The sequence below is a fragment of the Anabrus simplex genome, chromosome 5 (assembly GCF_040414725.1).
Source record: "Anabrus simplex isolate iqAnaSimp1 chromosome 5, ASM4041472v1, whole genome shotgun sequence".
Lineage (NCBI taxonomy): Eukaryota > Metazoa > Arthropoda > Insecta > Orthoptera > Tettigoniidae > Anabrus > Anabrus simplex.
Window position 1 is genome coordinate 36,586,957 of NC_090269.1, and position 24,284 is coordinate 36,611,240.

Sequence of the window (24,284 nt, forward strand, 5' to 3'; positions counted from 1 at the left end):
TTGTTTATCTCGAGCTAGTGAGGTTAAGTTGGTAGCACTAAGGTTTAGGCCCGCCAAGATGGCAGCACTGCCGATGACAGGTGACGCAAGAGGGCAGCACAGCGCTCTGTAGTTTAAAGATGGCGGATGGCAGCTGTCAAAATCATGTGGCTGTCAAAAAGCACGTGGCTTTGTTTATCTCGAGCTAGTTAGGTTAAGTTGGCACTACTGAGGTTTATTCCCGTCAAGATGGCAGTACTGAGGTTAGCGATGCGTTGTTGTCTGTCAAAAAGCACGTGGCTTTGTTTACAAATCTGTCAAAAAGCACGTGGCTGTCAAAAAACACGTGGCTTTGTTTACCTCATGCTAGTGAGGTTAAGTTGGCACTACTGAGGTTTAGGCCCGTCAAGATGGCAGTACTGAGGTTTGCGATGCGTTGTTGTCGATGACAGCTGTCAAAAAGCACGTGGCTTTGTTTACAAATCTGTCAAAAAGCACGTGGCTGTCAAAAAACACGTGGCTTTGTTTATCTCGAGCTAGTGAGGTTAAGTTGGCACTACTGAGGTTTAGGCCCGTCAAGATGGCAGTACTGAGGTTAGCGATGCGTTGTTGTCGATGACAGCTGTCAAAAAGCACGTGGCTTTGTTTACAAATTCAAATTTCCCGCGGGAGGTGGAGGAGGCATCTGGGAGGCCTCTGGCTGAGGTGGAGGTGGAGGTGGCCACTGGGAGGCCTCTGGCTGAGGTGGAGGTGGAGGTGGCCACTGGGAGGCCTCTGGCTGAGGTGGAGGTGGAGGTGGCCACTGGGAGCCTGAGGTTTAGGTGGCGCCCGAACCATCCAATTATACTACTCAAATGCTTGTTCTTATAATATTTCTAATTTGTTGTAGGCTGTTTCAAAACCCATTTAGGCCCTCTGCTGTTTATATTTATCAAGTTCACTTTTATTTCGGAGGGGGTTTGAACCCCCCTAATCTCCCCACTGGGTACGGCCTTGGAAGTCACGAAAGTGAAATCTCAAGCAGAATCCAGTGTGGGTGGAATGCTTGGAGAAGAACTTCCAGCGTGTTGGGTGGCAAGAGGATTTCACCTTAACTGAAAGGCAAAATGCACAAAGTGGCTGTGAGAAAAACACTCGTGTATGGAGCAGATGGCTGCTGCTAAAGGTGCATGTTGTAGAGATGAAGATGATGAGATAATCTTGTGGACTGACAAGGAGAGACAGAGTAAGAACCGAGACTATCAGAGAAACATTAAACGTGAAGACAGTAAGTGGAAACGTTAGGGAAGCAAGATCAAGGTGTTTCATCCATGTTTAGAGAAAGACGAAATATTATGCAGGAAGTAGGGAAATGACGATGGCTGTGTCTGGTTAAAGGAGAAAGGGAAGAGCGAAACGAAGATGATTGGACTGTATAACTCAAATCAATCAATCAATCAATCAATCAATCAATCAATCAATCAATCAATCAATCAATCAATCAATCAATCAATCAATCAATCAATCAATCAATCAATCAATCAATCAATCAATCAATCAATCTCCATTTAGGGCGGTCGCCCAGGTGGCAGATTCCCTATCAATTGTTTACCGAGCTTTTTCTTAAATATTTTCAATGAACTTGGAAATTTATCGAACATTTCCCTCGGTAATTTATTCCAATCCCTTACTCCTCGTCCTATAAATTATTATTTGCCCCAATCTGTCCTCTTGAATTCCAACTTTATCTTCATATTATGACCTTTCCTACTTTCGAAACCTCCACCCAAGCTTATTTATTATTCTACTTATGTCATTCCACACCAACTCACCACTGACAGCTCGAAACATACCACATAGTCGAGCATCTCGTCTCCTTACTCCTCTTCCCAGCCTAAAGTTTGCAACATTTTAGTAACACTGTTCCTTTGCCGGAAATCACCCAGAACAAACCGTGCTGCTTTCCTTTGAATTGTTTCCAGTCAACTAGCCGTGGTGAGAGTCCCATACACTGGAGCCATACTCTAACTGCGGTCTTACTTGAGACCTGCTCTCTCCTTTAAAGTAGAATATGCATCTGTTACATGGATGCCAAATTACAAATTATTCTGCATATAAATAAAATTGAGACTCTTACGGTTTATTTATTACAAGGAGCATAATCAGTCAGCATAAATGTACGTTGAGAATTTCATACAGTCACTTATTAGAATAATTTAGTTACATTTCATTTAACGCTTGCCGTGAATTATATCAACAACTTTTTCTACACAAAATTATAAATTGTTTTATAGGTAGTGGTGATCTATTAGCCATTACACATTTCAACGTAAAAAATCAAACGCGTAGCCCTCATTGAACATGTTAATTCACAAAATTTCGCCATTTTTAAGGATTTGTATTGCGTTTAATGACTTATTAAAAAACATGTGATAGATCTATCAATGTCCGTAACAGATTTTAAAAGTATCTATTGAATATCTTCGGTGAATATACTTAAACTACTGCTTCTTCACAAATATAATTTTACAAAAGAAAAATGGAATTCATTATACAATATTTTTGTCCATAATCCAAATGGACTTTAGTTGCCCGTAAAATTCGGGATTCTTTTTGCACTATTAATCATGCATCTGACCTGTCAGTATATGCCCGGCCCGTGTCTGCATATAAATATTTACCTATTTGCCACTTATAGAATCAGTAGCCATTAATTGGAACATTGCTAGAGTCTAAACCTCATATGTGTATAACAATTTTTAAAACTATTGTTGATTATTGTCGTTTTTTCTAAATTTCTTTATTATAGTTTTTTAAAACTGAGACACTATAATGCAGTAGTCAGACCATCAGTCCTCTATGCAGCAGAATGCCTATCCCTAACTAAAAGAACCCCACTGAGAGCCCTGGAAGTGCAAGAACGGAAATTCCTGAGAATAATAATAGGGCCAAGGATCCTACCAGATGGAAGGCGATGGTACAAACCCAACAATGAGCTCTACCAGCATCAAGAAAACCTCATAGATGCCATCAGGAGAAAACGTCTGACTTTCTATGGACACCTATACAGAATGGATCCTAATAGATTATCCCATAAGATCTTCAAGGTTGCTAACAAAGGGAAAGCTACTGGATTCCCCTGGACCAAACAAGTGGACAAAGATCTTGCAGAGCTTAATATTAATCAAGCCGCCATTACTGACAGAAATGCATACCGTTTAATGGTCAAAACTAAACCTTTCCTAACATCCCTTACATCAGCTAGCCACAAAGGAGCCGGGAATTGGTCAGAGGAGCGCAGGAAAGAATTCAGCGAGAAAATGAAGGAATACTGGGCCAACAGGAAGGCTCAAGAGGCCACTAAGAACACAATCCAGTATGCTAAAAGGGGCAGACGAAGACAAAAACACAGCTAGAACACAAGCACCGTGGTCCACAGATGGCCTAAACGCAAAGAGAGAGAGTTTTTTAAATCTGTTGTTAGTTTTTCGTGATTTTTCTAATTTGCATTTGATACCTATAATAATATATTTTGTAATGTCTGTTGTAATAAATTGGAGTGCAACTCTGTTACAGGCATGTGTCATAAATAAATAAATAAATAAATAAATAAATAAATAAATAAATAAATAAATAAATAAATAAATAAATAAATAAATAAATAAATGAGGAGATGACAGAGTTGGACTTGCAGGAAAACCTGGTCGCAGACTGGAATAAATGGGGAAAATAAAAGCCCACCAGCGACCCCATTTGGTGTGCGAATAATAAAGCTGAAGATGAAGATGAAGAAGGAGGAAAAGAAGAAGTTAGTGGAATTCTTCTCATCTTTACAGAAAGCTACGTATTTGTGAGTAACTGATTTATACTATTACATGTCTATTATGAATGCGTTAGTTTTGTTAGTAACAGCGTGTTTTCTCTTGTGTAGACATACATTATACTGTATCCTACCTCTCTCAGTCTCGGGCAGGAAGCGTCGACGCAGACCGTCCAGAGTGTTACGGGTGATCCTGATGAGAACGTCGATCACCTTACGACTGTAGTAGCGTCTCATCTCATTGACAGCATTACGCACCAGGTCCTGCATAGCCTTGGACATACCACCCCCAGCGGTGGCGAGAAGAGTGTGAGGGTTATCGAAACACTCCCACACTAGGCTCCAGTCTTGCTGCTGTTGAGGCTGCTGGGCAGCGGCATCGCGGTTATTTGCTGCTCCTCCGTCACTACTGGCTTCTGAAAAATGCAATTATATCCTAAACTGAATTCACAGAGGCTTGAAGACTGAACGCTGAAAGGCATAACAGTCTATAATGATAACGTATGTATGTATGTATGTATGTATGTATGTATGTATGTATGTATGTATGTATGTATGTATGTATGTATGTATGTACGTATGTATCCTAAACTGATCTAGAAAATTTAAAAAAAAAATCATTAAGAGATGGATTACGTTCCTCATAAACTTGAAATTTCTAAATATAATTGGCAAGGAAAACGAGAGTACATAACCGAATAAAATGAATGGAAGTTTTAGTAGCAAGAGTGCATGAAGAATTAAGGGGCATGAAATCCATCACTTGTTCCCGTCATCTGATTCTTGTGCTAGTCCTGAACTCTGAGTTTATTCGCTTACGAGTCTTTCACTCACTACATTATTAGTACAGGCGAGGATAAGAATACTGGCTTCACAATCTGAAGTTTCTGGTATCAAGATCCCTGACTACATGATTCATTTTTTCCCACACGTTAACGCGACACTCCGGAGATAAACATCGATAGTTTGGTTATTGGAAATTTCTTTTATGACTGAAATTGAAAGGACTGATTTCCTTTTTTTCTTGTCACGAAGTTATTCTGCTGAATTCAGACAATTTATCACTGTAATAATGCTTTGTTTGCCAGTTGTAATTTTACAATTAAATCCAATTTTCTCCCATAATATTCTGCCGAATGTAACAAAATTTGTATGGTATATGTATCAGAGTTATGATTTTAAAAAAACCTGCGTATGGAATTTTTGATTGCAGAATTTTTCAAGTAATAGGGATTTTTAAGTCCAAAATTTTAGAACGTAAAAATTACACAAACTTTAGTACGGTACGATATATCTCCTTATATAAATTATGTACAGAAAAATCGATACGTAGTACTTTTAAAAGAAGTATTATCTACCTAATTACGAATTTACATTAACATGTTAATTACATTTCATGAAAAAGTGGAATTAAAAATTTAAAAATTATTTTGGAAAATTATTAATTGTATATGAAAGGAATGCTCGTGATATCTCTACTTTTATGTAAGTGAAATTCCCACAAAGCTTCGTTAAAATCCATGCAGTAGGTAAAAATATCTTTTTATCTCCGGAGTGTCGCTTTAAAATAATTTAAAAGGTTACAACACGAAATAATTTAAGAATATTTGAAATATACATACTAGGAAGGAAACTACAACCTTTTTCTTTATACTACTACAATCGAGATTTAAATCCATAGTTAAATTGCTGAAAATTATGGATGAAATTTCGTCACCAAGCTTGGATCTTCATTTGGTAAGATACTGTATTTATGATGAAATATTCGTATTTTCTGATATGGATTGTAACAAGTTTATTAGTTCAGTGGTGGTGTGATTATTGTTTTAAGAGGAAATATAACTGGACAATCACCCTCTATTAACACTAATCAGACGGAAGGAGTCCGACATTCCGAAAAATTACGGTATCGGTCAAAGAAAGACAAGGACCACGAAGGGCATGGAAATGGAAGACTCCCTAGGCCTCGAATGCTCTGATACCGTCGGGGTTGAAAAAAAAACAAAAGTTGACCAAGGGAGGTCCGATACGAGAGATGTGAGGAGTTTAGCACAAGTAAGTGAAATCAATGCCAGGATTCCGCTAAGAATCCCATGGTCGCCAACCCACGCTCCCAAGTTAAGAGCCCCTGATGACCCTCTTAGTCACCTCTTACGAAAAGCAGGGGTTACCGTGGATCTATTGTACTGCCCCCACCTATAGCGGGTAGTGACCACGAGACCCCGAGCTTAGTCTAACTATGCTTCCCGATTTCAAGTTCCTGAGTATTAAACAGAAATAAATATTCTAAATATTTGAGTGTGACTGATAGAATCTGATGATGTTCTTTCAAGAATAAAATGAAACATGTCATTCTTTGTTTAAGAGTGTGTATTTGTATTCCTTGTTTAATAATGTGTTCTTTTACAGGTATGTTATAGTGTAGTATTTATATTTAACTTGTGTGTTTGACAGACTGAAAAGCTTTTAAGTTACATTTAACTGAATCGACACTCTTCTTAACAAACAAACAAACAAACAAACAAACAAACAAACAAACAAACAAACAAACAAACAAACAAACAAAAAAGAAGATGTTCCTCTACTGTATGTGGTCTGTTTCCAACGACTTGATATAATAAGTGTTGTAATTAAAATTACAAAATACTTCGAGTTTGTTTTATTTGGTTAAATACCACTTATGACAGTATCAAGCCGTAGTTATACGTGATTCGATTACGCGCAATCCTCAAAGGTGGAAATTCTCTATATCTCGAAATTTCGATAACTCGAACTAAAATTCAGCTTTTCTTGTCACGAAGTTATTCCGCTGAATTCAAACATTTTTTTTTTTGGCTAGGGGCTTTACGTCGCACCGACACAGATAGGTCTTGTGGCGACTATGGGATAGGAAATGCCTAGGAGTTGGAAGGAAGCGGCCGTGGCCTTAATTAGGGTACAGCCCCAGCATTTGCCTGGTGTGAAAATGGGAAACCACGGATTCAAACAATTTATCACTGTAATAATGTTTTGTTTGCCAGTTGTAATTTTACATTTAAATCCCATTTTCTCCCATAATATTCTGCCGAATGTAACAAAATTTGTATGGTATATGTATCACAGCTATGTTAAAAAACCCGCATATGGAATTTTTTATTGCAGAATTTTTTCAAGTAGTAGGGATTTTTAAGTCCAAAATTTTAGAATGTAAAAATTACACAAACTTTAGTACGAAATATCTCCTTATATGAATTATGTACAGGAAAATCGATACGTAGGTTGGACTGTACTTTTCAAATAGCAATTTCGACTCTCGAAGCAGGCTTTCATACTAGCAATCAGACAACTTCAAATTGTAGCTTAAATTTCAACAGAGGTTGTGTTGAAATATATGTCACTGCAAATTCTCTTTACGTTAGGGATTTTTATGATCTCATTACCATCATCCGGAAGTCCAGTTCGTTGAATGAATGATTTGCGTAATGGCCTTCGGTCAAGAGAATCCTGGGTTCGATTCCCTGCCGGCCCGGGGGATTTTAACTGCGCCTAGTTCCTCTAGCTTGGGGACTGGGTGTCTTCTTACAACACCCCACACTTCGAATCACCACAGAAATACGCAGTAGTGAATACATCCGTGCTCGTAGGGTTAGTATAAGGAAGGACATCCGGACGTAAAACGAGGCCAAATCCACCCCGCTCCTCCACACACACAGTGCTGAGCCCAAAAGCCAAAGGAGAAGAATACCATCATCCAGGAAGTTGAAGTCATCGGCTTGATCTCCTGCCGTCGCCTTGAAAGCCTCCGCTGCGTTTCGTACGAGCTCCAACACTTCCTCTACCGCTTCCTCAACCATCAGACTCTTTCGGTTCAGTTCCTGCAGGGATAATATTAGCCTTGGAGGCATTATAAGGAAAGTATAAGGAAAGCACAAGCATATCATCGTCTGCCTAGAAAGAAGTTGAGAGAATGAAGATCTTACCACAGCCGCATGCCGGCACGTATCCTCAGTGACTTCGAGGAACTCCTCCACAGTCCACGGGTTTTGAACTGGTAGAGTCTGCAACGCTACCTTCTGCATGCTCTCCAGTACTTGCAGAATCCGGTTAGAGTAGACATCGTGCACCCTGCGGTACACAGATACATGTAGCTTAGTAATTTTTGTTTTGTAAGGAAAGGCAATGAGATTATCAGCTCCCCCTACCAATTATGGGTGGCTATACTTCTGGAAAGTATACCTCAGAGTATTAGAGTGAGTGATCCTGTGATCAAGAAGAGGGGAATTCCTCAAGGTAGAGACAAGCAAAGGAAAGGCTTCCAAGACCAAGTGGATCACCTCAGTAAAGTCAGACTTAGGGAGACTGCAGATCCCATTAGAGACCACAGAGAACCGATCTCAGTACCAACAGGCCATCGTACAGAAAGTCTTCTCACTGTCCCTCACAAGCAAAAAGGTTACAGGGACCACCAGACCTCAGTGGACGGATGGAAAGGAGCAGGTACACAACCAGAAAATGAAAGCGTACTGGGCCAAGAAAAAGCAGAAGACCTTAGCTAAGAATTAAGACGAGCCCCGTGGTCCCCAGTAGGCCGAAACGTACCGAAAAAAATGATAAGAATAAAGAACTGGAATCGGAGACAAGGCTTTTTGCGGATGATGTCATACTGTATAGAATAAGAAATAAGTTACAAGATTGTGAGCCACTGCAAAAACACCTTGACAATGTTCATTGTTGTGAGATGGACAGCAGGTAATGGTATTATGATAAAAGGGGTTAAAATTCCGGTTGTTTCACTAAAAGGAAAAATCCTGTCAGTTTTAATTTCTCCATTGATGGGGTGAAAGTTCCTTATGGGGATCACTGTAAGTACCTAGGTGTTAGTATAAGGAAAGATCTTCATTGGGATAATCACATAAACGGTATTGTAAATAAAGGGTACAGATCTCTTCATATTGCTGTGAGGGTATTTAGGGGTTGTAGTAAGGATGTAAAGGAGAGGATATACAAGTCTCTGGTAACACCTCAACTAGAGTATGGTTCCAGTGTACAGGACCCTCACCAGGAATACTTGATTCGAGAACTGGAAAAAATCCAAAGAAAAACAGCTCGATTTGTTCTGGGTGATTTCTGACAAAAGAGTAGCGTTTAATAAAATGTTGCAAAGTTTGGGATATGAAGACTTGGGATAAAGGAGACGAGCTGCCCGACTAAGTGGTATATTCCGATTTGTCATGGCGTAGAATGACATTAGTGGGTGAATAAGTTTGAGAGGTGTTTTTGAAAGTAGGAAAGATCACAATATGAAAATAACGGTGGAATTCAAGAGAACAAATTGGAGCAAATATTCGTTTATAGGAAGAGGAGTTGGGGACTGGAATAATTCACCAAGGGAGATGTTCAATAAATTTCCAAATTTTTGCAGTTATTTAAGAAAAGACTATGTAAACAAGAGACAGGGAATCTTCCACCTGGGTGATTGCCCTAAATGCGGATCATTCGTGATTGATGATAACACGGTATTATGGGAAATGGAAGCGTTCCGATCGCTGGAGGAATTTGTGTGTCAGCTAAAGAAAGGGAAGGGCATCGGAAGATGCAAAATTGCAGGACTTCCTATTAACAATACCATCACGTTTAGGAATAGAATACACAATAATTTTTGTATGATTATCGCTAACCTCGGTGCCGTAAAGCAGACTGTTCACCATGTAGTTCAAGAATGTCTTCTGAGAGCTATCCGCGGTGATCCAACAAAGTTCCTGCTTATGGCGGAGGAATCAATAGACTACATTAGTTTGTAATTTGAGATAATTGTAATGTTTAGTGATTTAGCTATACAATAAATAAATAAATAAATAAATAAATAAATAAATAAATAAATAAATAAATAAATACATCGTCCTGTAGGTCTGAAATTACAGGTTTTGTTCATAACAAGACGCTTGGTTTTCGGAAATACTGTTTTGTAAATTGCGGGGGTCCCTTCAAAATGCTGTAGAGGGCTAAAAACCTTGATACAGATCATACCTGGTAACGAGTACGTCGAAATGTTGTATGGCATCCATACACTTCGTGCAGAAGGTGCTCCAGGAGCGGTCAGTCCAACAGAGCGAGCGTAGTCCGGGAGCCAGCATGTTGGTGAGCCGGAACAGTTGTGGGAGGAACAGAGGCCTGACTTCAAGCTTCACTCGGCGGACTGCGGTCAGGAAGTTGGAGAGCAGGAGCTGCAAGGAGTCGGTCAACGTGGTGAAATACTCCCGTCGTGCCTGTAACGTCTGCATCACCACAGGCATTGGCAGGCCCAGCTTGGCCAAGCAGTCTGCCTCACGCAGCAGAAGGCGTACGCGGTGGTCCAAGTTGACTGCCAAGCGCCCTGAGTCGTCGGTGAGGATCAGCAGCGGGCGGGAGAGAGACTCCTCCACACTCCAGGCCTGACGCACGGATTATATTATTATTTAACACAAGGCACTATAAGGACAAAGTGCAAAACTATACAAGCAAAGGAGAGGGCACAGATACATTATTATTATTTCATCAGTTTACCCTCCAGGATTGGTTTTTCCCTCGGACTCAGTGAGGGATCCCACTTCTACCACCTCAATAGCAGTGTTCTGGAGCGTAAGACATTTGGTCGGGTGTAAAACTGGGAGGAGGACCAGTATCTCGCCCAGGCGGCCTCACCTGCTATGCTGAACAGGGGCATTGTGGGGGAATGGGAAGGTTGGAAGGGATAGGCAAGAACAGGAAAGAAGCGACCGTGGTCTTAAGTTAGGTACCATCCCGGAATTTGCCTCGAGAAGAATAGGGAAACCCCAGAAATCCACTTCGAGGATGGCTGAGGCGGAAATATCACTTTTCAAGTTCCGTGGCAGAGCCAGGAATCGAATCCGGGCCTTCGGGGGTGGCAGCTAATCACACTAACCACTACACCACAGAGGCAGACGACATTACCGATATTACTTTGACATTATTATTTCATCGTTACCAGCCGGTGTTTATACGGGGTTGGCGAAGCTTTGGACTTAATGTGATGATTTTCCACTCGATACGTGTTGGTCCTATTAAAAATAACACGGATTGTCGGGGATTCAGACGTGGTATACCCAAATTTGGAACCGTTTGCCTAAACCATTGCACCAATTCATTTATTTATCATAATTAATTTATCTCATTACAAGCTACCTACTGGGATAGCATGGTAATTATGTCTATGATTTCGATACATTCAAGCAAGATGATGATGATGATGATGATGGTTGTTTTTAAAGGGCCTAACATGTAGGCCATCTGCCCGCTCAAGCAAGGAAAAGCTTGTCACTTTCATCAGTCTCATATTTGGTTTAGAAAATATAGCTGTAGCAGAGGTGAGTGCACAGTGAGTGAACATTTCAGTGGGTTTAACGGGCTGATACATATACCTCAGAAAATTTAGAATATTGTGTGATCAGGCACGCTATGTTATAAAGTGTGTGTAGTTCTGTTAATAATTTCGTGTGGGTATTTCTAGCCTGGTGTAGCCCTTGTATGGCAGATCCTCCGATGAGGCTGGGAGGCATCTGCCATGTGTAGGTAATTGTGTGTTATTGTGGGGGAGGATAGTGTTATGTGTGGTGTGTGAGTTGCAGGGATGTTGGGGACAGCATAAACACCCAGTCCCCGAGCCAAGGGAATTAACCATTAAAGGTTAAAATCTCCGACCCGACTGGGAATCGAACCCGGGAGTGTTTGGAACAAAGGCCAACAGGCTAACCATTTAGCCATGGAGCCGGTGTAGTCCTGTTGTAAGTGGTAGAGAGCACTGTGTACACACAAGTAATTCAATTGCTTGTTTCCAGTACAGCAGATGTCGCTGTCTACGGTCTGTATTATGCATGGGGTGAAGTATGCCATTGGAGGTCAACAGTGGTAGTAGTGTATGCATGCCGTTCGAGCTTTAGCAAATTGTCTTTCCCAGCTTGTCCGAGCCAGAATTGTGACATTACTTCAGGGTTGACATACACAAGCAGAAATATTGTGTATCGTAGGGTTTACCCAAAACGCAGTGTCAAAAGTGTGGAAAATGTACCATGAGACCAATGATTTGTCTGACAGAAGGTTAACCGAGGGTGACAATGACACATCAAAATCGGTATATCCGTGTAATGGCTGGACCTTGTTATGGCAGAGAATCATTTATGAAATTGGACCCAAGTGTGCTTTGCCAGGTACGATTTGAAAACTTCTTGTGGGTACGAAAACGCGGTCTTTGTTTGGTATGCTGGATCCCGTATAAATTGCTGCTTCTCTTGTTTTTATGATCTGAACCATTTTGGTCAACAACAATGTATACCGTACTACACTGATATGCCAAAAGTAATGGGACGGAGGTCTAGTATCATGTAGGCCCTCCTCTAGCTGGGTGTAGTGCAGCAACTCGTCCTAGTGTCGATTTCAAACGTGGAAGAAACACTTCTGGAGAGATTCTGACCCTTGCCGTTTGGATGGCTACCCACAGCTTCCTGCTATATGCAGGTGCACGATCCTGGGTGTGAATGGACCTCACCACCATCTCCCACAAATGCTCGGCAGGGTTCATAACAGGTGAACGAGGTGGCTACAGTAGTCGTTGAAACTCTCCAGAAAGTTCTTCGGACAAATTCTGGACAACTTGGACCCGATGGCACGGAGCATTCTCCTGCTAAACTTTCTCATCGTTGTAGGAGTAAGTGAAGTTCATGAAGGACTGGAAGTGGTCACCAAGCAATTCAACGTAGCAGTCACTGGTCAACGACCTGTTCAGGTGGATCAACTGATCCAGCCCATGTCACGATCATTAAGCATCCGTGGTCGGCCACTGCGCTGTTCACTGTGGGCGGTCATGACTTCCATGAGGTAATCACGACACACACCGAGGAATGTTAAATGTACGCACAACTTCGACAATGAAATGTTCTATTCACCTGGCCCTCACTATCATGCTCCGTTCGGAAGACGATAATTCACGTCGCCTAGCCACTTACAGTGATCCCCAAACCTCATCAATGCAGTAATTAAAACTGAGAGGACTTTTTCCTATTTGTGAACTCACAACCTGACTTTTAATCCCGTTTATCATCATATCATTGCCTACTGTCCATCTCACAACATCATCGAGGATGCAAACCTTTGCCCCTCCCAAAACAAAAATGCCCGTCTCAAATGCTGGGTATTCCACTGTGATACCAAACTCGTAATCACCAGTCAGCTTCATCTACGTAATCTTGAAAGAAGTCAATATTTAACAATAACAATGTACTGTACTCGTGTTGTCAATATATAACGTTCTATTTCCCACAGAGAAGGAGACGACAATACACACATCAGTCAATCAATCAATATTGTTAATACTGTCCATATATCTCTAATGTGCTTGCAATGCTAATAACGTACAAACTGAACATTAAAATCAAACTCACGAAAACACTCCGGAAGTGAGATTCGATCTGTGAATCACGAGCTTGTGATGCGGAGAACTTGATCGTAAGAGTATGTCGTACGCTAGTCATATGAAGCACACTCGAAATATTTCAATTCTGTTTTCTCGGAATTTGTTGAGAGTTGTACCTTGTGAATTGAACTGGTCTGCACGAATACTGAAAATGGGTGAGATCAGTAGGGACATGTTGGCAACGTCTCCTCTTCAGTTTTGCTAAGTCCGGTGAACAATGAGCACACCGCCGCGGAGAAGTTGTTCATTCTCAAAGCAGAAAAAAGTTTTGGTATCGTTATTTTCACCTAACTTTCGAATAGTTTTTGTTGATTTCCCCGACTTACTGTATGGTCTGTTTTCAAAGTCTCCCCTCTCGTTCGCTGATAAGTCAATTTCCCTGATTTCCTTTGACCTTTTCTGGCTTTGCCGTCCGCAGGAATTCTGGTTCAGCGCATGTTATAGAACTCTTAAGGGCTCATCAAGTGAGCACCACACTTTCTTACCTCAGCTTCCCTCCTTGCACCAATCCTATTGGCTCCCATTCCTAACATGTACGGTACACGTCACATGACGTGCAATACTCACACCATATACCAAGTTAATTCATTGTCTCCCTACCTCCTATCCACACCTTAGCCGGAAAATCACTAGCGACCTCGCATCAAAACGGATATGAGGGATGGAACGGGTTATCCTGCCGCCAGCAATGTTTTCTGGCGTAATGGGTGTCTACTGTCCTATCGTTGCTCAATTATTTGCGGAAGATGGTAGCTCAGTAGCAATTGCTTATAAACTTAATAAAAATATAATATTTCACAGGGTGAACATTAGATGAACCTGTGACCGAACGGGTTGGTCGGTGAGGGTTGTGTAGCTGTGAGCTAGCATTCGGGAGATGGTGGGTTACAATCATACTGTCGGAAAACCTGAAGCTGTGCTGCACTTAACCAAGGTCACGGTTGATTACTTCCCAGTCCTCCCCCTGTCCATTCTGAGCCGGCTCGACGCAAATCCAAAAAAGAAAGATGAACTGATGGTTTTGCAAACTTGGATATTGCAGTTTGTTTATTACTATTATTGGTCACATTGGGCCACTCGAGTCGTTCCACGTTCACTTTTTCTTTGAAGGTTATACTGTTTGGTTCTTGTGATCTACTCAATAGGCTTCTTTTTCATTCGTTCCGATCGTAATTTTCTCAATTCGTCTGACAAAGCTCTTCTATGTACCATTATAAATATTCTAGAGTTTAAACTTTTTGGTACTGTGAACTAATGACTAATGTATAAAACGGCCATATATGGTCTAGAGCTAATATGGAAACATCTCTCGAAAAGACAACTACAAGAGCTGGAAAGTCTGAAGGCTAGATTCATGAAGAGAGTTCTATGTGTTTCTAAATATATACATCATCAAGATTAGTATACGATCTTGCAAAGGAGACGTACTTCACTGAAGACATAAGATTTAGACTGCTACTTTCAGTGACAAGAAGTTATAGGGATTTGCTACAAGAACTGCGGTCAAAGAGGGCTATGATATGGGATGAGTTTTACTCAACTGATGCGATGATAAACAGGGATTGGACACGCGGTGGATATGATCTGAGGCATACAGTGACCAGGTTTGCCGCACACGGGTTCCACCATAACGGGCCGATTAAACCAAACAAGTTTTTTTATAAACCGACCCGGGTTATTTTATGGCCAATGTTCAGTCCATGGGATTTCACAAGCCGGGACCAGGCTGCGTATGTGTCTTCTGCGACCAACGATGTCATATATACCATGCCATCGAATATGTCCGTAGAAAAGGGAGCTTGACACAATTGTGTCAATAACTGATGATGTTTTGCACGCATTGATTGTATATTATTATTGATGTATATCTGAGTGTATTTAATTGTATATATTATGATCATTTGGTTGCAATAAATTTATTATTATTAAAAGTACTCACATCAAGATTCAACCAGGCGTCCTTCATCTCATCTTCGTATATTTGGAGCGTGGTGTACACCACGGTGTGCTTGCGGACCAGTTCGGCCGTGGCGGGGAGAGTACTCAGAATAGGGTGAGCTGCAGCCTCGTTCACCAGTTCCGCCAGATGGATCCTCAGAGATCGTACCCAGGTGATGCGACCTGCCAGGGGAGGGAAGTTCCTTGGTAGTGGAGGGTCCTCCTTCTGCTTACGGAATTGCTTGCTGATACGCTCCACCTCGCGCTCACAATACTGAAGCACTCGGCCGTATTTATCGTCCATGTGAGTCAGGGGTATCTTTTGGCTCACCTTCGGAAACAGAACGTTATTATTATTATTATTATTATTATTATTATTATTATTAAACATACTGTATACGTAAACATGATGAAACATAATACATCCAGTAATTATGAACGAAGCATAGTCACTTATTATTCAAATACTCGTATGATTTTAAACTGAGACTGAACACTAGGTGTAATATAAAACTGCAAAATATGTGATTAAAATGTAATAATAATAATAATGTTATTTGTTTTACGTCCCACTAACTACTTTTACGGTCTTCGGAGACGCCAAGGTGCCGGAATTTAGACCCGCAGGAGTTCTTTTACGTGCCAGTAAATCTACCGACACGAGGCTGTCGTATTTGAACACCTTCAAATACCACCGGACTGAGCCAGAATCGAACCTGCCAAGTTGGGGTTAGAAGGCCAGCGCCTTAACCGCCGGAGCCACTCAGCCCGGCTCTTAAAATGTAGTACATTTAAGTGATATGTGTAATTAAATATGTAATATTCACGAAATATGTAATAGTATTAACGCGCCAAGTTTACAAAAATAACGTATATTCCTTTCATTATGATTTCTGGTTATTGTGTATGTTGGATATTCAGCCAGAAGGCTGGATTGATCCTCTACAGCTCCACCAACAGCTGTCCTAAATAGCCTAGGTGTCACCGAAGAGGCATACTAGGGAAATGAGGAGTGAGGTAGTTTCCCGTTGCTTTCCTCACTGATCTAGAAGTTGCTATTACACATCAGTCTGCCAAGGATTTATGGTTATAAGACAGAGATTATTTCAGATACCTCCTCCTGGTAATTTCACGATTGAAAAAAGCCTAAAGAGCTTAAATATTTTTAATATTTGCAATCGATGAAATTAAAGTATGGTTTCCATCTAGGAGCCTTATTTTTAATATAAAGTCATCATTATTGCTCTAGATAATTTATATAATTTACTGTTTTCTAAGTTTTGACATTTTTAAATAATCGATTTCACGGCATAATAAAAATGCTTCACATATTTAAAAATAATATTATGCAGTGTAAATCGCGGAATATATTACATAATGTATTGTTGTGGCTTTTTTGTGTATAAAAGTGCCTCTCAATGGAGGTAGCCCCAAAGGACTCAGTATACGCACATAACAGTAATTAACATTAAAATTATAATTAAAATTTTAAAATATAATATGATATACAATTCAAACAACACCTGGAGGTGTGGATTAAGATGGTGGTTCAGAATTAGGCAACTCATGTTAACATAGAACCTATCTTTAAACCCCTATTTAGTAACATGTATAGTACGGTAATTTTCTTTTTTGTTGTGATGCACAATGTGTCACAAATACTTCTCCGTGTTTTCCATTGTGATGTTTTGATGCTTATCGGATAAAATTCTCTTGTAGGCTGAGAAGGACCGTTCAATATCGCAGGAAGTCCGATGAAACTCGCCAATTATTTTACTATAGTCTGAAAATTAAACGAGCTGACAAAATTTTTAATTTTTTAAATAATTACCTAGATATGTACAAACATGTTACTTATTCACGTAATATGTAAAAATATAGCGTCTCTCATATAAATTCTGACCGAACGCACGGTGTCTGTACTCTGCGCTGCGGCAGCTGCCTCAACCGAACTTATGTCGCGCGTGGTCGCCCTGCTTTAGACGTGTATAAAATCTTATATGAAATCTTACCTTATAAAAGATGCTGGAAGTCTCGTCCTTTCTGGGTTATTATGGGCATTGTATCTAGTAACCACATTCTGGCTGACGCGAGTGAGTTCTGCCACTGCAATGTTTCTGAATTCATTCGTAGTGATTTCTTTCAGTTCATCCAATGTTCGAGGATTTGTTCGATACACTTTTTCTTTCAGTTTATACCATAAGTAAAAATCACACACTGTTAGATCTGGATAAAGAGAGAGAAATAGACCGTAACTGATCACTCTGTCTGCAAATACTTCCGAGATTGTAAGAAGGGAATCTTCTGCTGTATGAGCAGGAGCTGAATCTTGTTGAAACCACCCACACGATTTTTCTTCTTCCGTTAACTGATGGAAGCACGGTGTCAAAATGTCATTTTGGTACCTCTCTGCATTTACTGTCGTTTAGAAAAAAATAGGCCCAATCATTCGTCTTGCACTAACAGCACACCAAACACCAATCTTCATACCATAATGAGGGGCTTCATAAACACCATTAGGATTTTCTGAACACCAATAGCGAGAGTTATGACTGTTCACATGACCATTAAGATGAAACCAGAACTTTTACATACGAAAATGTGGTATTGCAGTGATAACTGTCTCAGCATGTTAACAGCTGTGATTCAGACTGGCGACTGATTCTTACGAGGTCTAAAACGTGCAGGCTGCTTGCAAGGTCAAAAACTATGCGCGCGCCTCCTATACTACAGTACAGCTGCCGTAGCGCAGAGTACAAACACCGTGCATTCGGTCTGGGTTTACATGAGACACCCTGTATGTAATATTACTAAGAATATGTAAAGTGAAACACAGGTATAACCATGCATTTACTGCATTTACATGCATTTACATTCGCCGACATTTTTACTTTTCTACACGTGAAGGAAGGGGATATGTAATTACGTAAGAACTTGGGCCCTACTGATCGCATAAGGAAGATTACGTTTTACTCACCGTTTCGAAGCGAGTGAGGAAGCGAATACCTTGCGGTGTCTCCCAAACGCTTGCGAAGTTCTTCTCTATAAGAGCTGCTATACTTCCCTTGAGCTCATCTGACTTTGCTATGAATTCGTTAAGATCCTGATCAAATTCTGCGTTACGTTGGTCTAGATAGTCGTATGTCTTACTTGTCACGGCTGTCTTCGATTCTTCGAAAGTGCGAATAGCTTCCTCCAAAGCTGTAAACATTGAGATATGTATTATAAAATTTAACAGAATTGTATATTTTATATTGTGTAAATTGCATAAGATAATATTTACCCTCATACAAACTATTCGATTGTACTTAAAGGGATTGCATCCCATGACACCGTCAAGTGTCAGATTTTCATTCAATTTACATCTGATCGATTTTTAACACGAGCCTGCATTACACTCGGGATGAATATTAAACAGATAATAATAATAATAATAATAATAATAATAATAATAATAATAATAATAATAATAATAATAATAATAATAATAATAATAATAATAATAATAATAATAATAATAATTCTTTCTTAATCCGTTTACCCCCAAGAGTTGGTTTATACCCTCGGACTCAGCGAGGGATCCCACCTCTGCTGCCTCAAGAGCAGTGTCCTGGAGCATATGACTTTGAGTTGGGGAGATAAAACTGAGGAGGAGGAGGACCAGTACCTCGTCCCAGCGGCCTCACCTGCTATGCTGAACAGGGGCGGGGGAATGGGAAGATCGAAAGGGATAGACAAGGAAGAGGAAAGGAAGCGGCCGAGGCCTTAAGTTAGGTACCATCCAGGCATTTGCCTGGAGAAGTGGGAAACCACGGAAAACCACTTCGAGGATGGCTGAGGTGGGAATCGAACCCCCACCCCTCTACTCAGTTGACATCCCAAGGCTGAGTGGACCCCATTTCAGTTCTCGTACCACTTTTTCAATTTCGTGGTAGAGCGGAATTCGAACCCGGGCCTCCCCTACACTAACCACTACACCACAAAGACGGATATAATAATAATAATAATAATAATAATAATAATAATAATAATAATAATAATAATAATAATAATAATAATAATAATATCTGCCATCTACCTGAGTAAATTGCCACTCAGACAACCTAAATGGAGTCAAATCAAAATGTATGCTCCTATTAACTGAGTCCATGCGATATTATTATTATTATTATTATTATTATTATTATTATTATTATTATTATTATTATTTTGTGGAGAATGAGTTGGATAAAAACCAGTCTGGTTTTAGGGAAGTGAAAATCCAGTCGCGATCAGCGGTATTCTGTAACGAAGAAGTGATCCTAATCTTGAAAGTTCTTGCTCACACATATAAGTTGTCAAAATTGGCACAAATAACTTGATTACCCAACCGGAAATCTCGGCATACGGTAATAATAACGCGCTTCAATCCGAAATCAGGAAGACGATATTTCAAAAATAGGATTTTCATTGCATTTTAGTTATTCGCCAATAGGTGACTTATGGATAATTTCTCATTAGCTATTAGAGGCCAAGTTACGATTATTTATCCTGGAGAAAGCTTTCTTGCATATTTTGTGATTTTATCCGGGTTTTAAAATTTTGTCCATTCATCTCGGTGCGTACCACTGGTCGAAAATCGCTGATATAAACTATTTATTACAAAAATTGACCCTCAAGCAAGCTTGCCATAGGATACAGTATAGTTACACAAATGCATTAGTGGGCAGTGTCAGCGGATGCAGAGTGGGTCTCGGCCCACAAGTGGCCATGGTTGGTCCATGGTCCGACATCTCTGCACTCCGACCGGCCAGCCGAGCAGAGGAGGGGTGGCCACGGCTCTACCGTGGCTCTACGCCTCAGTATTCCGGAGACGGTGAGGGGCTGGTCTCCACCGTTGGCTGTCCTGAGAATGGTTTTCCGTAGTTTTCCATTTTCCTGCACTAGGGCAAAAAGCAGGACATTTCCAGGACTTCTCCGCACATCTTCACCGTATCACATCTCCCTCCCCTGAGAGACGCCGTTACCTTCTAGGACAGAATGGAAACGTTTTTAGTAGTAGTTAATGCACAAAACGTCTGCGGATGCAGAACTGGCTTCGGCTGTACCCGTAGCCAAAGGCGGTCTGTGACTCCGCAACTCTGCATTCGGTGGACGGAGAGGAGCTGGTCCTCATTGTCAGCTGTCCTGAGAATGGTTTTCTGTGTTTTTATATTCTCCTGCACTAAGGCGAAAATGCCGAAACAATTCCTAATATGGGCCATCTCCTTCATGAATCACATTTCCCTAGGCTGACACACGGCGTTGCCGTGTAACAGGTTCTGAAGTGGAAGAATGAAAATTTGTGTAGTAGTAGTAGTCATGCGCAACAGGATTTATTTTTTATTTTTTAGGTGGAGGACTGACTCATGAATCGCCACCTGAGCAATCTTTGATAAGAAGCTCTTTTAATTGCAATTTCCTCTAGATATTAGCCATCAACGTTGGTAGAGTTCCTCTTGCACCCACTAATAAACCGAAAATGGTGACGTGATGAATTTCTTACCTTCTCCCAGTAGAAGTCCTTCCATTCGACGCTCGAACAACAGTCCAAAATCGTCGAGTAGATCAAACATAGAGAGGATACGGTTGAGACGACCACAGAAGGAGTCGAACTTGCCAAAGACGTAACTCTCAGAAAATCCAAAAGCTGTCTGACCCGGTAGAAAGGGCTGTTCCTTTACCACAGCGTAGGTGTTTCGGTACGTGGAGTTGAGGAACAGACAGTGTTGTAGCTTCTGTCGTACTTCAGAACGATCTTGGGACCAGATAGTCTCTCTACCACGTAGTGTAACGTACTGTTTACACGTCTCGATCATCTGGCTGGTGATCTGGAAAAGCAGATAATTCACGTGGTGATTAAGGAGGAGAGTCCACCACTAACAAGGGTACATTCCTACCTGGAATCCGGCCGAATACTATTTGATATCTTGTTGTTGTAAGCTAAAATATCAGCTAGTTTTTATTGTATTTCTATATAAAATTCAACGTCTAGTCTTTATTATGTCTGTCTGTCTCTCTGTCTGTGCATTTATAATTCGAGAACCAATGAATCGAATTTGATCGAGATTTTTCTTTGTATCTTCCTTTGCCTATACGTAACTTACCGGTACTATCTACTAAGAGGAAAATGCGATACAAGTCGGAGGAAAATATACGTTCCAAATCCCTAAAAAGTGAATTCGCTGACTAAAATATTAATTATTGTAATAAAATATAGCCCCCAGGCGTACTTTAAATTCAATTTCCTATTTTTAAAAAGGTAGTATTATTGTTATTTCTTATTTAAAAATCATGCATTGTTTCCTCAATGATTAATCCTAAGTTGAAATAAAAAACCAAAGAATGGGACAAGGGAGTTTCTCGAGGGCTAATCAGACCATGTTTAAGATCTCCTGCCCTGGAGTGTTGCGTCATACATAAAAGAGAAGTAAGTCAACTGCAAGCTTGTGAAATGAAATTCCTTAGATCAGCTGTAGAGAAAAACAAAGAGAATTAGGAAATCAGATACGAAGAGACCTGCAAGTCAGCCTGACCAAGCAAGAAAGTCTGAGTATTGCAAGGTTGAAGAGGCTAGAACACGTCAAGCGGATGCAGGCGACTCGAACTCCAAGGAAGTATTTTGAAAAGATCGTTCGTGGACGAAGATCAATTGGACGCCCTAGAAAAAGGTGGTTAGATCAGATAAGAGAACACCTACAGAAGAGAGGAGAACCATGGATGCCCTAGAGAGATAAGAAGCATACCAGGACCGCAATAAATGAAGGCCTGGGTTCGATTCCCGGTACTGCCAGAAATTTAAGAATGGCAAGAGGTACATGCAGCTCACCTCCATTGGGGATGTGCCTAAAAAGAGCTGCGCCACCTCGGGATGAGGACACGAGTTTACTTTTATCGTTCTTAAACATCCTACCCGGCTTGCTGGAAGGAATTCATGATGATGATGATTAAGATTGGTGCTTTCACGGCCCGTAATTGTAGACATGATAATAAGCTTCTGTGCTTTTGTCATGTCAGAAAACAAGGTGAAATTCTTTACATTTCGTAGAGAAATCTGCTCCGTGTCTTCAGAAAAAAAATCTCTCTTGTTTTCTGGCGCGGCAAAACCCCAAAAGCGTATTATCAAGTCTACAAATATACGTTAATTGCTTGTTTAACAGGCTGATTAAGTTTAAGGGACATTATGCATCACTGAAGAAGTAGGACAAAGTGTGTCTGTCTACAGGCAATGAAGTTGTAAGGGGCCGAGAATAGAAATAGCGGAAATGAGAACGCACTTGGTGGGGTAGAGTGGTTAGCTGTACGCCAGGCCGCCTTTGCCCCCAAGAACTAACCTGATGCTCATTTTTGGTGTAGGCTGAGTGAACCTCAGGGCTATGTGCACCTCCGGAAATGGAATTCGCGTTTCTTTATTTTCGACTTCCTGACGGGGAATTGAACCCACGTCTTTCCGCGTGAACCGAGCACGCCTTTACCGCCTGGGCCAGGCAGCTCTTTCCCATAGATGCAGGGCCTCTCAGGGTGCATGTGCCTGGTGCATGCACTGTGCACGGTGCAAAAGACGACTTCGCTTGGTTGACCAGAGTGCAGACTCCCACTCCTCGATTTGGAGCAATAGCGCTGTCTCTCTCTTTCCCCACGCCTTTCTCGCTCGCTCCTCCTGTCTCCCTCTTCCTCACTTGCTCCCTAGCGCTCCAAATCCGAGCTGAGTTGAGCCGAGTTGAGTCGAGCTTAGCCGAGTAGCCCAGAGACGAAGCGTTGGTCCGAGCCGAGCCGAGCGGGACCAATGCACTGTGCACAGGAACTCGACACCGCTGTTTGCACGCGTGAGATTTTGTATTTCAGCGTTTGAGAGGCCCTGCGCATAGAGTAAAGGTCTGGAGAAACTGAGAGTTGACCGAGACAAGCCTTAACAGAGAGTGCCCCTCAGATTGCCAACACTTGGATACTTAGGGAATACGGTCGAAGGTCATTTGAACATTTTCCTACATTGACGCGGTCAGGAGGATACTCTTGAGCCTAATCCACCGGTTGGCCTACAGCATACATTTTTTAAGAAGCTTGGTCACAGGACAATACCCATATATGGTTCGCATTTATAACCGCTGATGACTTCTAATCAACCACACAACTTCAGCCAACATTTTAAAACATAATTTAAGAACATCAAGTATTAACATTGTACTGGTACTATCAACAAATGGGACACACACAAGGAACAAATGTGAACTGAGTGATACACTTCAGACTTCCAGTCCAACAGAACTCGTTTACAAGTGGTCAATTTACCGAAACGTTTATATGAATTTCACATCTGGTGTTTTAAGTGTCTTTTATATTGTCGTTATATATTTTACTGTGTGTTTTATGTCTTGTAATAATGCATACTGTAAGGGTTTTAATGTTTATACAAACATTGTGTAACTTGTCGATGACCCCTGGTTGGGTTCAAACCGGTCCCTTAAATTGTGAAATGGTCTAAAAATATCTTTGTCATTTTACTTGTGGTGTTTTGAAAGGTGGATAACCTCATACCTATTCTCCTGAATACATGTCAATACGGATAAATCATGAAGTTTTTAACTTATGAAAGAAGGGTCTGGTGCAGATAAAAGGAAGAATTGTCTCTAGTTCGGAGTCCTATGGTCGCCTTCTGTGCCTGTTAATCGTATGTGTAATTTCACTTTGCTTTTTATACTCTGAAATACACACAGGCTGTATAGTTTATCGTTCAGTGGTTAGGGACTCCTGGTTCATACAAAATGTATTATTTTTACTACGAATTGAACTGTTCTACGATCTATTTAGAGCACAGTTTACTTTAAAGCCATCTGCGATGTTGTTACAGTCTTGAATGCTTACTAGCAGTAAACTCTCCTTATACGAATTACTGTTGTGGGATTCTTGTTCTTATTTGAAGATAAATTATCCTGAAAATATATTTATAATTTAAGAAATACTCGAAAATGTGGATCAAGAAGAAAGAAAAGTTACTGTGAGAATGATAGACAGGTCAGGATGAGAATGTTATAGACAGGGAACACGAAACGAATGTTATTATGTAGAACTGTTTGATTTGTTTGCAAAATTTACATATTTATTCTG

The 24,284-nt window shown here is 40.8% G+C and overlaps 1 protein-coding gene across 1 annotated transcript in view; it reads right to left on the reverse strand.

Moving 5' to 3' along the window:
- Window positions 1–24,284, reverse strand: part of Dhc1 (Dynein heavy chain 1) — a 443,578-nt gene that overhangs the window by 395,972 nt on the left and 23,322 nt on the right. Inside the window, exons 8-14 of the mRNA XM_068227758.1 lie at window positions 20,686–21,010; window positions 18,139–18,362; window positions 15,163–15,492; window positions 9,785–10,188; window positions 7,738–7,882; window positions 7,503–7,632; window positions 3,913–4,170 (exon numbers count right to left, since the gene is read on the reverse strand). Of these exons, the coding sequence (XP_068083859.1) occupies window positions 3,913–4,170; window positions 7,503–7,632; window positions 7,738–7,882; window positions 9,785–10,188; window positions 15,163–15,492; window positions 18,139–18,362; window positions 20,686–21,010 (1,816 nt within the window). The remainder of the gene's footprint in view (window positions 1–3,912; window positions 4,171–7,502; window positions 7,633–7,737; window positions 7,883–9,784; window positions 10,189–15,162; window positions 15,493–18,138; window positions 18,363–20,685; window positions 21,011–24,284) is intronic.